General features: G+C 40.5%; 1 protein-coding gene across 5 annotated transcripts in view; it reads left to right on the top strand.

The window, feature by feature from the left end:
- The window catches only part of TACC1 (transforming acidic coiled-coil containing protein 1), a 159,650-nt gene that overhangs the window by 99,323 nt on the left and 42,147 nt on the right, over positions 1 to 18,180 (top strand). For all 5 annotated transcript variants that reach the window (XM_073622358.1, XM_073622356.1, XM_073622357.1 and 2 more), the window contains one exon: positions 15,830 to 15,890. In XM_073622358.1, the coding sequence (XP_073478459.1) occupies positions 15,830 to 15,890 (61 nt within the window). The remainder of the gene's footprint in view (positions 1 to 15,829; positions 15,891 to 18,180) is intronic.

Below are 18,180 nucleotides of genomic sequence, written 5' to 3'. Positions count from 1 at the left end.
CACTATGTCATCAAACTCTGAGAACCCGGCACCATTCGAGCCTCCTTTGTCAATTACACTAAAATCTTCACAACTGAAAAAAGGGCAGTGCCCACCCCTTCCTTATCTGTGTATTTCCCAGCATGTATAGTTTACTATATGGCTAAACCTTTGTGGTCACCTAACCATCATGGAGCCATCCCCATTTTGTGGCTATGACAGGCTCTAGTTTTCTGGGAAAAGCTTTCTATGAAATGTTAGATGTCTGTGGATATTTGTACCCTTTCAGTTAAAAGCGCATTTGTGAGGTCAGGTACCAATGTTTGATGAGCTCACAGTCTGGATTCCAACTCCTCTCAAAGGTGTTCAGTATGGTTGAGGTCAGGACTCTGTACAAGTCACTTGAGTTCCTCCACGTCAACTCCTCAAACCATGTCTTTATGGATCTGGCTTTGTACACAGGAGTACAGTCATGCTAGAACAGAAAAGGCCCTTCCCCAAACTGCTTACACAAGGTTGGAATTGTTTATACTAGCTTTGTATGTTGTATTACATTGGAGACACCTGAAACCAATCATTTAGAGGGATCTTAACATACATTCAGTCATAAAGCATATTGTATAAATCAACACTACAGGTCTACTTCTTTAAAACCATTTTCAAGAGTTCTTAAAGTGATTGTAAAGAATCGTTTTTTATTTTTTTTTAAATAACAAACCTGTCATACTTCCACTGTGCAGCTCGTTTTGCACAGAGTGGCCCCAAACATCCTCTTCTGGGGCTCTCGCGGCTCCTCCCCGCATCAGATAACCCTGTAGGAGAAGTGTTCTTCCGAGGGGGTTACCTTGCAGGCGCGCTCCCGAGTCCAGCATTTGCGTCCACAAACACGAATGCCGGACTCGGCCCCGGCCCCCAGCGCCCGTGACATTGGATTTGATTGACAGCAGCGGGAGCCAATGGCTGCGCTGCTATCAATCTATCCAATCAAGAGCCAGGGCCCTGTGGAGAGACACAGAATTGTTGACATTTTTGCAGATTTATTAATAAAGAAAAACTGAAATATCACATGGTCCTAAGTATTCAGACCCTTTGCTGTGACACTCATATTTAACTCAGGTGCTGTCCATTTCTTCTGATCAACCTTGAGATGGTTCTACACCTTCATTTGAGTCCAACTGTGTTTGATTATACTGATTGGACTTGATTAGGAAAGCCACACAACTGTCTATATAAGACCTTACAGCTCACAGTGCATGTCAGAGCCAATGAGAATCGTGAGGTCAAGGGAACTGCCTGAAGAGCTCAGAGACAGAATTGTGGCAAGGCACAGATCTGGCCATGGTTACAAAAAAATTTCTGCTGCACTTAAGATTCCTAAGAGCACAGTGGCTTCCATAATCCTTAAATGGAAGATGTTTGGGATGACCAGAACCCTTCCTAGAGCAGGCCGTCCGGCCAAACTGAGCTATCGGGGGAGAAGAGCCTTGGTGAGAGAGGTAAAGAAGTACCCAAAGATCACTGTGGCTGAGCTCCAGAGATGCAGTCGGGAGATGGGAGAAAGTTGTAGAAAGTCAACCATCACTGCAACCCTCCACCAGTCGGGGCTTTATTGCAGAGTGGCCCGACGGAAGCCTCTCCTCAGTGCAAGACACATGAAATCACGCATGGAGTTTGCGAAAAGAATCACCTGAAGGACTCCAAGATGGTGAGAAATAAGATTCTCTGGTCTGATGAGACCAAGATAGAACTTTTTGGCCTTGATTCTAAGCGGTATGTGTGGAGAAAACCAGGCACTGCTCATCACCTGTCCAATACAGTCCCAACAGTGAAGCATGGTGGTGGCAGCATCATGCTGTGGGGGTGTTTTTCAGCTGCAGGGACAGGACGACTGGTTGCAATCGAGGGAAAGATGAATGCGGCCAGGTACAGGGATATCCTGGACAAAAACCTTCTCCAGAGTGCTCAGGACCTCAGACTGGGCCGAAGGTTTACCTTCCAACAAGACAATGACCCTAAGCACACAGCTAAAATAACAAAGGAGTGGCTTCACAACAACTCTGTGACTGTTCTATGGCTGTCCACCAACGTTTACCATCCAACCTGACAGAACTGAAGAGGATCTGCAAGGAGGAATGGCAGAGGATCCCCAAATCCAGGTGTGAAAAACTTGTTGCATCTTTCCCAAAAATACTCATGGCTGTATTAGATCAAAAGGGTGCTTCTACTAAATACTGAGCAAAGGGTCTGGATACTTAGGACCATGTGATATTTTTTAATAAATCTGCAAAAATGTCCCTGTATTTTTTTTATTTTTATTTTTTTATCACTTTTATTCCTATTACAAGAAATGGAAACATCACTTGTAATAGGAATAAGGCATAACAGGTCCTCTCTATGGAGACATCTTGGGTAAAAACAACATTGATCTTTGCTTTCCATGAAAAAAAAACTGGCAGTGTTTACATCTGCCAGTACTGGAATGACATCGCTTCCCGGCATCCTGGGATCATAGAGCTGGCCTGGGACCCTACAACCCACATGGTAATCCAGCGCTGCCACTGCATCTGTTCTCTGGGTCCCCAACTGCACTGGAGAGGAATCGGGGGGGGGGGGGGGGGGGAGAGACCCATCTCCTCTCGCTGCCTGTAAAAGCCATTCAGCAGCTGAATAGCCACTAGGATTACTTTTACATTACAAGGAATCGCCAGCTGAAAACAAAGATATCTGAATGATGCTTGTGGAGTTAAAGTGGAAATTTAGTCATAACAATAAAGCGTAAGTCCAGCCTAACACTAAAATCCCTGCATCTACAGACCTCTATGATCTAACACTAACCTATCTAGCCCTGTAAAGAAAAAATTATTATACATACCTTTTTTTGAAGCTGATCCGATATGGTCTCCAGCGGCGGAAGCTGTTATACAAGCTGTACACTCACTACTTTACATTGTAGCAAAGTGTAATTTCTTCAGTGTTGTCACATGAAAAGATATAATAAAATATTTAAAAGAATGTGAGGGATGTACAGGGCAAAGATGCCAAATTGTGTCCTTCCTTCACCGCTCACAATATGTAAGTTTAGGGGATCCTATGCCCAGCAACAGGAGGAAGGCCCCCTCATCCCTACAGTTAAACATTGCCCACCCCTTGTCCCGGCCCTGGATATACTCACTTTTGTCAGATACTGTATACTGAATACTGATTTTTTTTTTTTTCCTTTACATGGCTAGGTAGGTTAGTGTTAGATCAGGGATGTCTGTAGATGTAGGGACTTTAGTGTTAGGCTGGATTTCTACTTCCTGCTAGTAATCTAAGTCCTGCTAGATTACTTCTGGATGGCTCCTTTTGCAGGTATAGCAATGTAAAACACTACAAATAAATGTCTATACTGTTTAAAACCCAGTAATGCACTGTCTCACCCTGCCCTGCACATGCTCAGTTGCTCTCCATTTTTGGCATTGTGACGAAAAATCAGAGCCACTAGAGGCCAATCTGCTGACAGCCTAAATATTTACTGCTGCTCCGAGTCCCTGTTGGAGGCAATTTACAGCACACATTAACCCCATCCTGCCGAGCGTACGCAGATGTGCATACTCGGCTTTCCGGGGTTATACCGGGATGATGCCTGCAGCTGCTGTTATACCGGAGGGGACATCCCCCCCTCCCGCCGCTCTTACTGGGCCTCCCGTTCGATCGGGAGGCCCGGTGGCCAATCGGCTGTCTCCGGCGGCTGGGGGCAGGCTGGAACGAAGCTGTGGGCGGCTTCATTCCAGCCTCCTAATTGTAAATGCGGAAGCGACCTCATGACGTCACTTCCCATTTATTTGGCTGCCAATGGTGCCGATTTAAAAAAAATACACAGTATTCAGAATCGCCGTTTTCGGCGATCTGAATACTTTGAAGTGCAAAGGAGGGATCGGGGGTCTTTTTGACCCCCGATCCCTCCATAAAGAGTACTTGCCACCATCTATTACTGTCACAAGGGATGTTTACATTCCTTGTGACAGCAATAAAAGTCATCAAAATGTTTTTATTTTTTTTAACACAATTTTATAAATGATATAATTAAATAAGAAAAATTTTTTTTTTTTTTTAAAGCGCCCCCGCGAGCTCGCGCAGCAAAGAAAATGCATACGGAAGTTGCGCCCGCATATGTAAACGGTGTTCAAATCACACATGTGAGGTATCGCCGCGATCGTCAGAGTGAGAGCAATAATTCTACCATTAGACCTCCTCTAACTCTAACCTGGTAAACGTAAAAAAAATTTAAAGCGTCACCTATGGAAATTCTTAGGTACCGTAGTTTGTCGCCATTCCATGAGTGCGTGCAATTATAAAGCGTGACATGTTTGGTATCTATTTACTCGGCATAACATCATCTTTCACATTATACAAAAAAATTGGGGTAACTTTACTGTTTGGATTTTTTAAAATTCATGAAAGTGTCCCTTTTCCCAAAAATTTGCGTTTAAAACACCGCTGCACAAATACCGTGTGATATAAAATATTGCAACAATCTCCATTTTATTCTCTAGATTCTCTGCTAATAAATATAAATATATATATATATTTGTAAACACCACATTTCAAAAATAGGCTTAGTCATGAAAGGGTAAATGTTGGTAGGATAATTACTGTATTAATGTGGAATGTATGTTCATTGCTAAAGAACATTATTTTTATCAAGTTGTTATGGGTAAAGTTCCGCTTTAAGTTCCCACGTTTAAAATGCAGCTTGAAACAAAATAAATTCATATAGTATTCTGCTAATATCTAAGGAAATACACCTACTGTGTCAAATTTAGAAATATCTTAGAAGTTACCTTATTAGGTGACAACCCTCCTTATGAGGAACTAAACTGTAAAAATCAAAACATAAAGTAAAATGCTAATTTAAAAATAGATATTTACTCTTAAACGCAGGCTATTGTTTTTTGTGAATACTTTTGAGCTTTCATATCTTGTTAGTCATTTACACTATGGGCATAGAATTATCTGCCCCTTTATTTCCTGGTATTCTATGCCTTCCCTGAAGATGGCGCTGTGGAAGATCCAACGCCTGCGCTCCTAGTAGGGGGAATCATATTGTTTACATGTTGCCCTAGTATCGACAATGTGTAAATAATATGGTTCTGCAGGTAGAGCACATTCACACCCAGTGATCCAGCAGGGGACTGATCTTAATAGGTCTTTTTGCAAAATGAGGGTGAAGGTCTTCTTTAAAGTGATATTTTAGATATGGGTGGAGTCTGGTGGACGGAATCTTCATGTACATCCTGGATACAGCAATGAGATAACCCTTCCATGATTTCTGAGTCTGTTCTCCCATAGTGAGAGTGGGAGCCCCTCATAAGGGCCACAGCAGGTGGGGATCACACCATCCCATTCTCATAGAAACATAATAAATTGGTGGGTAGTTTACCATTCTAGCATCTACCAAAAAATGAAATATCTTGTTGGTGGACTAAAGTTTTTTGATTGAGACTCTCATTTCCCCATGGTACCCTGCAGACTGATTGTTCAGGGCGTTTAGTCCCTATTCACACCTCTCAGCATTTTGTAGCTTGAAGCTCCAATACACTGGAGGAGAAAAAATGGAATTATTCTGTATGGAGATGGTTCACATCTCCACTACAAGTCTCCTGAAGCTTAAAAAAGTTCTCGAATCTGGTTTTTGAAATGTTTTGTTGTTGCATGGAAATGCTTGATTTGAGTGTTTTAGGGCATGTTCTGCACGTTTTTGAGCGTTTTTCTGCTCAAATACAGTAATTAAATAAAAACGAATAATAAAATAATCATAAATAAAGAATAAATGAACCTCAACCCCTAACCCTAATATTAACCTCTCATCCTAACCTAACAAAATAGATTAATAAGTAAATAAATAATAATAAATAAAATACTTTTAACCCCTAACCATAACCTTTAACCCCTTACAAAAAAGTTAAAAAAAATAAATAAAAGTGGATGAAAAACATAGCAACAAATAATGAAACGGTTGATTATTTTCCCTATTGGCTAATAAAAAATGCCAAAGCTTAACGCTCAAACGCCTGAAAAAACGCAACGCTCAGGTGTGAATGCAGCCTTAAGCCGCGTACACACGAGCGGAATGTCCGACAGAAAAAGTCAAGCTTTTCATCGTCTATTCCGATCATGTGTACGCCTCATCAGACTTTTTTTTTTTGAAAATTCTGACGGACCTAGAAATAGAACATGTTCTAAATATTTCTGACGAAACCAATTCCTATCGGGAAAACCGCTCGTGTGTATGCTGTTCCGATGGACCAAAAATGACGCATGCTCTGAAGCAAGTACGAGACGGAAGCTATTGGCTACTGGCTATTAAACTTCCTTTTTCTAGTCCTGTTGTACGTGCTGTATGTCACCGCGTTCTGGACGGTCGGACTTTGGGTTAGCTGTGTGTAGGCAAGACCGCTTGAATGGAATTTAGTCGGATAAACCTTGGGAGTTTATTCCGACGCTAAAACCGGTCGTGTGTACGTGGCATTAGAGTGCCTCCAGGCAGGACTGAAGTCCCTTGCTGCATCATTTCCTATGGTAAAACCTCCCAAATGAATTTTTCCTCTCTGGTGTAGTGTGCTTCCTTAAGGCTGCCAGGAAATGTGGTTGTTGGATAGAGCCCAGGACTGTGTGATAACCAGACATGCATATGAACATTGATGTCACCTTGTGTTTATAGGGCAAATACAGATTTCAGAACTCAATGTTGTATGTGGACACTTTAAAAAAAAAAAAAAAAATAAAACTATTAAAATGCAGAAAAGAACTATTATGAAAATCTAACCTTGTAGAGTATTCACCATCTCTCCTAGATAATACATTCTGCATGTGTATTTGGCTGAAGGAAGCCTTTTATCTGAAACTGTTCAAATTTCCTTAAAATCAGATCTTGATTGACGTATCGTAAATCCCCGTCTTTGAAGGTTTCTACTTAGTGTTTTCTTAGATCTGTGATCCGCTCGGAAGGTTTTCTTTTACTTTTTGATGTTTCTCTGAACATGTGCCCACTATTGCAGTTAACGTGGATTAATATTCCCCAGTCATAATGACCCTTTCTAATACTGCCTGATCTTTTTAAGCTTTCTGGCTGCTGCTTGACATTGAGTCCTGTCCAAGAATAATTGGTAATTTAAACACAACAGACCAAGAAAACTTAAGTACATTTTGCCCCATATGAGGCAGTGTTTCCTTATTGTGAAGTAAACTTGGAAGAACTGCAGAAAATTTAAAGTGTACCTGTGGCCAGACTATGGATGAAACTAATTTACATATGATTAATAACTAATAAAAGAGCTTTAAAATGATCCCTTAGTAGGCTGCTACACCTAGACCTCTGTAGGTGCTTTTAATATGAAGGTATTCATGACTAGGGTACTTGAAATGTCCTGCTCCCAGTCTGCTCTGACCATTGCCTCCCCCTCCACCAGTAAGTAACCACTTGGGCAACAAGCTGGAGTTGAATAACCAATGCAGCCTTTTATTAACAAAATCAATAAATAACATATACTGTATTTATAGACATATAACACACCCTTTTTTTCCACTAAAAAGAGAGGGTAAACCGTGCCTGCGTGTTATATGCTGATAAATGTTTTTTTACCAACAGGGGGTGGGGATCGGGCGGTCCGCCCCAGGTGCCACTCATTGGGGGGGGGGGGGGGGGTGTGTCAAGCCAGCTGTACCGCCTCTCCTGGCCCTGGGACAGCGCTGCCAGCATACTTTAAAGTTGAGAAAACATTACTGCCAGCCCTTTCTCATGCACAGCTCCTCGTGTGCCACTCTCAATGTAAATGGAAGTCTCTTAACACCTCAATTAAAGCCGCTCTATCCGGCCGCTCTCCACCTCCTTCCCGAGTGTAACCTTTGATTGCAGGAGGAGAGCGGTCATGTGACCGTCAATGAAACAGCAGAGGAGAGCAGTCACATGATCGGGTCATGAAGAACGGCGTTAATTGAGGTATTTAGAAGCTTTTATTTACAATGAGTGACACAGGAGGAGCGCTGTATGAGAAAGGGCTGGCAGTGATGTTTTCTCAACTTTAGAGTGTGCTGTCCCAGGAGACTGGGGGTTCAGGGGGGGTTTATAATGAAAGAGGGCTGTGTGATATGCAGGGAAAGGGGGTTGTGTACTATGCAGATGGCTGTGTATTGTGCGGGGAAAGGGGGCTGTGTACTGTGCAGGGAAGGGGGTCTGTGTACTGTGCAGGGGGCTGTGGGAAGTTTTTTCCCTGAAACTTCCCTCTTAAAGTTAGGGTGCGTGTTATACGCCGGTAAATATGACCAATGTAAACACCCGTATAACTGGAGTCTCAGGGTCATAGTAGGCATCAAGTGAAAGGAAAGTACCTGCGTCCTACTTCACACAGGCCACCAACTGCAACACCACCGACTCTGAGACAACCAACCGCAGATACAGCCATTAGAACAACTAGGAGCCGTACCTCAGACGGGTCACTATAAAGTACCTTTTGTCCCACAACAGGGTGGATTTGATGTAAAAAGGCTTGATCTAAAGTGGTGTTCCGTCCGAAATTATACTTTTTAAATAAAAATACCCCTATAATAAACAAGCTTAATGTATTCTAGTAAAGTTAGTCTGTAAACTAAGGTCTGTTTTGTTGGTTTATAGCAGTAGTTTGTTATTTTATAAACTTACAGCAGGCCGTGGCCATCTTAAGTGTGGTCATCTGAAGCCAGCCTGTTTTTCTTCCTGGATCTCATCCTTGCAGATCTCGCACATGCTCAGTGCAGCACAAGCAGTGTAATAGGTTTCAGGTCAGGTTTCCATAGCAACAGCAGTGCCAGAGGAAGTTGCCGCCCCTTCCCAGAAGGCACTGCAAACAGGAAATGATGCGATGGGCCACGGCCAGGGAGGAAGAAGTGAAAAATGAATACAGCAGATATACAGTAGGTGCTGAGAATTTTTTTTTTTTAAATATATCCAATTCGTTTACAGTGCACAGTTTAGTGAGGGATGCTGAAGAGTTGAAAAAGTGTGTGGAACTCCACTTTAAATCATAATTTTTAAAGAGCAAGTGTCATCTCTGTCCTGTGGCGGCTCCTCCTCTGACCCGCTGTTAACTCACCGACAGTCTCATTCACTTTAATGGGACGGCTGGTGATGCGGCAGTGACACAACAAGGTGAGGGACGTGGCGACAGCAGGTGAGTGGATGCCCGCTAACAGGCGCTGCTATAAGGATCTGAAATGACAGGTGCTCTTTAAATGTAAGGACTCATTCTTGCTGGTAGAATCTTTAAAGGGATAGTTCATCTTTACAAAAAATCTGCTTATGCAGGTAAGGGATGGTTTTTAGATTAAAACAAACTGCATCTGTGCCTAAAAATGAATAATACCCTTGCTATAGGTGTAGGCCATTTACATACCTTATGAGGCCTGACTGGAATACTCCCAGGACGTTGCTAAGTGAGGCCTGTTCACCTCCACCATCACAGAAGTGAGCTCTTTCTCTGATTCAAACCCCCTCACATATGCTCTCTCTCCCCTGATGCAGTAGCTCTAAACTCAGCATTTTAGAGCTCACTCCTGTGATGGTGGACGTGAGCAGTGATGACTAGGCCTCACTTGGCAACATCCTGGGAGCATTCCAGTCAGGCTTCATAAAGTATGTAAATTGCCTACACCTGTACCAAGGGCTTTATTCAACTTTAGTCAGAGCAGCACAGTTTGTATTTATCTATAGATGCCCCTTATCTGCATAGGCAGTTTTGGGTAAAGGTGAACTAACCCTTTAATATTTGCAAACAAAAAAAAGGTTTCCTATTTTTAGAATGATAAACTGTCAGGTTAGTAAAATGGCAATATCAGAACCGATTCAATCATACAGTTTGTAGTGTACATAGATTTGCAAAACAATGGGATAAAGGGATATTCCTGAACTTTGTTTTATCTCATGGTTCCTGTGAAATTGTCTGAATGCATCAATGCAGTGCATGTTATCTCAGCTTGCAGAGCTTGGATTCATTGAATGAGTTTACCAAAAAATGTAAATATTGCAGAATATACAGCCTCATGCTACATAACTAAGCTCCATTTCATGCTGAATAAACTAAATGATTAATGTATCCTAAATGGGAAAACTATCTTTTAGATAGATTTGTACTCCAAAAACATTTTTATCAGATAAAATTTGATAAAAATAAAAAAAAAATAGATTTTAAAAAAAAATCTGTGTGTTTTTTTTAAATCGTTGATTTTTATCCACCCTGGCCCACAGTACCTACAAGGACCTTGCACCCCGCTGGATGCAGGACAACAAGCACCCAACAAGCAAAAAAAACCACACAAGAACAAATGGGTAACAAAACAAGGAACAGGCGGGAGGGAAGTTTTCCCTGGCTAATCTTCCTTCCAACTAAAGACCCCCTGCCATACCCTGTCTGACCACTCCCTGAGGCTCCACCTGTGAACACCAATCGCGTAGATCTTCTTACAAACTAACAGAACTAGCTCCAAACCCCTTTAGCCCTTGTCATGTCGGCCCTTTTTTCATGTTTTTTTTCTACTTTTACTCCAGGCCTCCCTTCCTCAAAGGTCACAGCAGACTCTAAAATCAGGTTTCAGTCAGTTTGTAACAGCTGCTGGTTGTTTGCATTTGAAAATAGTTTTGAAAGAATTTTGAATATTAATTTATCCACAATGGCAATAGATACAGTTATTATTATTATTATTATTATTATTATTATTATTATACAGGATTTATAATGGCGCCAACAGTTTTTGCAGAGGACAGACCGTACAGTTACAATACAGGAGGATTCAGAGAGCCCTGTTCATTAGAGCTTACAGTCTTAGGCCTCATGTACACTGCTGCTGGTAAACGGACGTTCAGAGGCAGTTGGATGCTTTTTTCAGCTGCCCCTGAACTCATCCAATGTTATCTTATGTGTACATGTACACAGGGTCGTTTAATGTCGTTTTTAGTCAGTTCAGTTTAGAGACCTTTTTTGGAAAGCAAAAAAATGAGTTTAGACGCTGAGTTTAGAGGCATTTCAAGCGCTAAACGTGGTAACTCGCAATTAGTCGTGTTTCGTTTATATTCATTTTTGGCTATTTTGAAAAAAAAAAAAAAAGAAAAAATGTTTGTTTTTCAAACGCTTCTAAGCACAAAAGGCGGCAAAATGGACGTTTTAAACGTGGGTTACTATCTGTCAAGTTAAATAGTTCAGGAGAGGTTGTAAAAACGTCCCGTGTACATTAAGCCTAAGAGATGAATGGGGACGTGTTTTAAAGTGCTTTTACTGCTTGTTCACAATATGCAAGTACTTTAATGTATATAGTCTGGGCACAGGTTCACTTAAATAAAAAAAAAAAAAAAAAAAAACATGGATGGGTCTGCCCCCCAAAAGGTTTTCACTATGACACCATCCTTTAATTTGAAAAAATTTGCAAGGCCCTGTTCTCTCACTATGATAAAAGTGGGAGATAATTTAATAAAGGACCTTTAAGGCTCCATTCACACTAGCGCGTTTTTTGATGCATTTTGCAGAAATGCATGGGAAATTTTTAACATGGGTTCCTATGGAACATGTTCACATCAATGCCTTTATGTACCTCTGCGTTTTTGGAAAGGGTCAGGGACTTTTTTTCATGCAAAATGCAGCGTTTTGCATGTAATAGAATTCAATGGACCAGCATCAAAAATGCAAGTGCAGCGTTTTGCGTTTTTGGCGTTTATTTTATTATTTTTTTTTAGACTGTATACAGTCTAAAAAAAAAACTGTAAAAAAAAAAAAAAAACGCCGCAAAAATGCTGCTCAAAAACGTGGCAAGCATCACAAAAAAAGCTCCAAAAATGCTCAAAAGCAACATGCATAGATGTGAATTGAGCCTTAATACCTAAAGGAGAAATACACAACATAGAAATCATAAAAGCTTGAAATCTTTATTATAATGTTTGCAAATAATTAAAACCAAAATACCATATTACATATATTGCATACATATGATAAACGCATAGTTCCAGAATACTTTATTAATCCCAAAGGGAAATTGGGAAATTAGTACGACACAGACACACTTAACAAAGACAACACTAGATCACAACAATAACTGAACAAGATACAAAAACATTACCCATAACAGCCGTTAGCACCAAATAAACAAAATTAAAACTATACTACAAATTATCCATACAATTAAAATACAACATACGGTAGAATAAATAACAGATTAAAATAACAATCAAACTACCAAATATAAATAATACACCACTTTCTTTAACACCACCCCAAATAACCAACACAATACCAACATACTATAAAAACACAAAATATAAAAGACTCTAATTTCAATCCAACAACATCACTGGCTTTACAAATCAGTTTGTTGAGTCTGTTGGTGTAAGATACCCTAAGCCTGCTTTCCCAGCATATCACTGCATACAGGAGAGTGCTGGCCACCACAGACTCCTAAAACCTCTTCAGCATCGTCTGACAGATGTTAAATGACCTCAGTTTTCTCAAAAAGCGGAGGCGGCTCTGGCCCTTCCTATAGCGCACCTCAGTCTTCTTGCTCCAGTCCAGCTTGTTATCTGTGTCACCCCCAGATACTTGTAACTTTCTACTACCTTCACATCCACTCCTCAGATGGAGATTGGGGTCACTGGTTGCTTCCTCTTTTTGAAATCCACAACCAGCACCTTTTGTCTTTGTCACATTTATATACAAATGTTTAGATACATTGTAAACTGCAATGGGTCTACACATTTACTAACCATGAGTTGTAACTGATATAAAACAAGTCTCTCCAAGGTCTTCATGATGTGGGAGGTCAAAGCCACTGGTCTATAATCTTTGGAGCCACATGGACATGGTATCTTTGGCACAGGGACAAGACCGGATGTCTTCCACAACACAGGAACCTTTCGTAGACTCAGGCTCAAGTTAAAGTTGGCGCAGTAGATCAATGTGTTTTGCAAATAAAATCCTCAGGATCCACACCAATATTCAAAGTGATAGCATATCACATATTGATATGATATTTTAGTTTTAATTATGTTAATTGTAATAAATACTTCATGTATTTATGATTTCCATGTTGTGTATTCCTGCTTAGGCACATTTAAAGTCCCTTTTTTGTATACTTATATCTCACTTTTATATTTGTGAGAGAACATATTTATGCTAGATACCTGAGCTTGGCTCAGAAGAGCTATCTAAACACAATTGTAACAATCATCCAGGTGAAACATTATTTGGAAACATCATTTTATTTTGCATAACGCACCTCCGGCAAGAAGGTAAGGAAGAGCAGCGACAAGGGACACATCTGTGCTTGCCTGGTTCCTACTGTTCATATCCAGCAGCAAAACTAAAAAAACTACATACTTCCCTGGTGGCTGACAATTAGGATCTGTGGGTGTAGGGGGCATTTGTTTCCTTTGCCAGTTATGATCTATTTTGGGCTGGTTGCCCTAAGCGGAGGTAGTTCACCATTAAGGCATTGAGCAGAGTGGGATCTCCAGTCAATGAAGGTGGACATTATGCAGCTAGCTGCCCTTGTTCACACCTGATGGACTACAGGGAGGTCTTCCAGTACCAACTTCATAATAAGCTCTGAGATGTCATGCAAATGAATGCCAAGAGCAAAAAAGGAAGCTGATACTAGAATAGGTGAAAAGGTGTGTCACAGTAAATCATGTTCTTCAGCAATACCCACCTTTCACCATTCTAATCAACAACTGCAGCACGATTACACACTTCGCCTGGTACATGTTCTTTGAACCACAGCAATCTGTCCCTACCATGACAGGGCAGGGCCACTTGGCTGTAGCTGACCCCTGGACCAATAGTTTCCAGTTCTTCCATAAGCTGTATTTTTTTACATTACCCCCACTTCCATTGAGCACCTTCCTTGCTACCTAGCCACAATTCAGTGATCTTTACTGCGCCGCCCTCTCTAACATGACACAGACAGCAGAAAATGAACCTATAGGTTTATCTCTATCCTATTTTGTCAAAAGCTAAAACAAGGTTTCAGCTTCACTTACACTTGTTGTTAAATATGTGACAGGGATGCCTGACAAGTAGGTGTGTCTTGTGTTGAGGGCAATGTGAATTTCAGTTTTCAATTGTAGTTTATTGACTTAATTTTTGTCATTTACATTTATACTAACTCATTGTTGTTTCTCATGCAAAATATCAATGTACATTAACAAGGGCATTTGTAGCACGTGGCTGTATAACAGTTTTCTCTTCCTTCAATGAGAAAGTTTCCACAAAGGAATAAACAAATTCCAGGAGCAAGGTGGCCAGTTCAGTTTTTTTTTCTCCCCAATTAAAACCTGTTGAAATCTGTTTCCTTGTTATTTTAAATTACTTGCTGGTTCCAAATGTGGAATAAGTGGCTCCTAAATTCTTCATCAATTTTTGAACCTTTTTTTTCCAGAGGTTTCTGGCATGGGAGGACTGAGCAAAGGGGCATTTGCCTCAGGCCAGTGCCACTAATAATTATTGGGCTGATGGCCTTAAATTGGGGTTTCTCAACCAGGTTTCCATGGAACCCTAGGGTTCCTCCAGAGGTTGCTAGGGGTTCCTTGGACAATCTCTGCCTCTTGGATAAGTTCCCACTGACCTTAATCTTTTTAGCCATCTGTAAAGCCTAGTACACACCATTTTTGGGTTCTTTTTTCGTTCAACCCAGCGGGTTGAAAGAAAAAAACTGGTGGCTCCATTTTTAGAGCCGCTGTACTAACAATCCAACATTGGTACAGCGATTTCCCCCACTGAGCTGTTGTGTTTTGGCAGGGGGACGCCCGCCAGAACACTCCGGTTGGATCGGCTGCCATACACACAGGCCAAATGTCGGCCGGTTTTAAACTAGCCGAGGTCGCCCAACTTTCCGCATGTGTGTACTAGGCTTAAGGGGGTCATTCTTCCCACTGACCATATTACTATTGTATCATAAGTTGTGGATATAGTCATTATTAGCTGGGGTTCCCTGAGACCGTAAAGTTATTTCAAGGGTTCCTCTATGTTGGAAAAGGTTGAGAAAGGCTGTCTTAAATGGAGAAAAGTCACCATTTAGACCACAAATAGAGTAGGGTCAGTAGTCGGTGATGCATGGTGTACATTATATACTGTAGATATCTGCTTCCCGATCAGATCTGAGAACAGTGTCCAGCAGAGGGAAGTCCTTCAGAAAGAACTTCCTTCACAGTTTTGAAATGCAATTTGACCAAATAGCAAGAGCCACAAAGAAAGCTGATGGTGAACAATGGTAAGGTGCATCAGAATAAATGTTGCTTGGGAAAACATGCTGTGGCACACTTTACGTGCTATGGTTTTTTTTTTTTTTTTTAGCCCACAGAAACCTGTTCCTACCATGAGAGGGCTACCTTGTTGTGTTTGGCCCAGGCCAGAATTCCCAGTTATCCTCTGAGCCCCAGCATGAAAAGGACTGGGCAGTACTGAATCTAGAGGCATCATGGGTAGCCATGGAGCAGAGCATAGTGAATGCATGTGGCATGGAAAATTAAGCAGTTGGTGGAACAAATTCAAATGCTGGTTTACTGATTAAAGTCTGATGTCAAACAATATAATAATTTTTTTTTTTTTTTTTTCAAATACCCCGTACATACCCAGCCACCATAGTGTGGTCATTTTAATGCTTGTAGAGCTGAATTGTATGTATTCCCCAGCATGCTGAAAGATGTATATATATGATCCATGCATGAGCAGAGTTTGGTGCATTCCATCAGCTCCATGTTTCTTCTCGTGCAGTTACCCTTTGTATGTAGTCTGTGATGTTGCAGTAAAATGTGATATAACAGATTTGTAGTAATCATACTATTCTTTTTTTTCAGGAACAGCTGCAAAGTGCAGAATTATGAGGGATCCTCTCTGGTTCTGGATGTCTGCAACCAGGTTAGTAAATCAAGTGACTCAAAGCTGACACTTTTTCTTGTGTTCGGTGTATAGACTATTATCCACTTCATCCCTCATTCCTATATACTCCTTATGGAATTTCTGCTATAGGTTTATTAATTTGGCAAGAAAATGTCATCATTTAAAATGACAGAGTATAACCTATCGTTTATTTCAGGACAGACAAGGCTTTCTTTTAATTATACTGTTTTACAAAAAAAAATTTATTATGCAGTCTATGGGCAAAAAGACAATCGGCTGGAACCATGTGTATGGGCATATGCCCAAAGTACTTTGTTTTGAGGTGCTGTTGTTGCATTGATTTCAGTCCCCTAGAACACTGTTCACCCCTTTTTAATACAGAGTCTCAGAAGTAAAGATGGGCAGAGGTTCACCAATCTGTGAAAAGCTGCATCTAAAAATTGTCAAACAATTTCCAAATAATGTTCCTTAATATAAAATTGCAGAGACTTTAAATATATCATCATCTACAGTACATAATATCATCATTAGCTTCAGAGAAGTTGAAGAAACCTCTCTGTGCATGGGACAAGGCCAAAATGCAAGATTGGATACCTGTGATCTTCGGGCCCTCAGATGGCACTGCATTAATAACGGGCACAATTCTGTGATGGACATCACTGCATCCATAAAAAATCCTGTTTTAAATTACTAGTAAAAAGACTTGATTTAAATCAACTCAATTTAAATAATCATTTTTAAAGAGCAACTGTCATCTCTGTCCCACAGCAGCTCCTCCTCTGACCCGCTGTTGACTCACCGTCAGTCCCATTCACTTTAACGGGATGGCTGGTGATGTGGCATTGACACAACAAGGTGAGGGACGTGGCGGCAGCAGGTGAGTGGATGCCGCTAACAGCTGCTGGCATGATGGATCTGAAATGACAGGTGCTCTTTAAGTGAAAGGACTCATTCTTGCTGGTAGTTAGAACCTTTAATATTTGCAAACAAAAATGAAGGTTTCCTATGTAGAATAATAAGCTGTGAAGTTAGTAATACAGCGATATCAGAACCGATTCAATTGTACAGTTTGTAGTGTACATAGATTTGCAAAATATAAAGGAATATTCCTGAACTTTGTTTTATCTCATGGTTACTGTGAAATTGTGTGAATGCATCAATGCAGTGCATGTTATCTCAGCTTGCAGAGCTTGGATTCATTAAATGAGTTTACCAAAAATGTAAATATTGCAGAATATACAGCCTCATGCTACATAACTAACTACGCTTCATTTCATGCTGAATAAACTAAATTAATAATGTATCTTTCAAATGGAAAACTATCTTTAGATTTTTACACCAAAAACATTTTAGTAAAATAAATATGATAAAAAAAAAAAAAAAATTGACAAGACAGAAGGTCCCTCCGCTCTTTAGTCCGGATGATGCGGTGGCCATGGTTGCCCAAAATGAATTTCTGACTGTAGAACAGTTTTCCACTTTGGAAGAGACCATTTTAAATAAGCATTGGCCCAGAGAAGATGGTATCTAAAAAAAAAAAAAAAAATCAGATTTTAACCGGTTCAATACCGGGCAATTTCACCCCCTTCCTTCCCAGGCCAATTTTTAGTTTTTAGCGCTGTTGCACTTTAAACGTCAATTGCGCAGTCGTGCGACGTTGTACCCAAAAAAAATTGACGTCCTTTTTTCACCACAAATAGAACTTTCTTTTGGTGGTATTTGATCGCCTCTGCGTTTTTTATTTTTTGCGCTATAAACAAAAGAAGAGCGACAATTTAGAAAAAAACACAATATTTTTTACTTTTTGCTATAATAAATATCCCAATTTTTTTTAAAAAAAACAAATTTTTTCCTCAGTTTCGGCCGATACGTATTCTTCTACATATTTTTGGTAAAAAAAATTGCAATAAGCGTATATTGATTGATTGGTTTGCGCAAAAGTTATAGCGTCTACAAAATACGGGATAGATTTATGGCATTTTAAAAAAAAAAAATATTTATTTTTTTAGCGGCGATCGCAATTTTTTTTTTCGTGACTGCGACATTATGGCGGACACATCGGACACTTTTGACACATTTTTGGGACCATTCACATTTATACAGCGATCAATGCTATAAAATTGCATTGATTACTGTGTAAATGTGACAGGCAGTGAAGGGGTTAACCACTAGGGGGACAAAAGGGGTTAAGTATGTTTCCTAGGGAATGATTCTAACTGAAGGGGGAGGGGATGCTCAAGGGGAGGAGACCGATCAGTGTTCCTCCGTTCTGGGAACACAGATCGCTCTCCTCAGAGCTGACAGGCTG

Source organism: Aquarana catesbeiana, linkage group LG03 (genome assembly GCF_042186555.1).
Source record: "Aquarana catesbeiana isolate 2022-GZ linkage group LG03, ASM4218655v1, whole genome shotgun sequence".
NCBI lineage: Eukaryota > Metazoa > Chordata > Amphibia > Anura > Ranidae > Aquarana > Aquarana catesbeiana.
The sequence above is the reverse complement of the archived record's forward strand: the minus strand, read 5'-3'. Positions and strand labels throughout refer to the sequence as shown.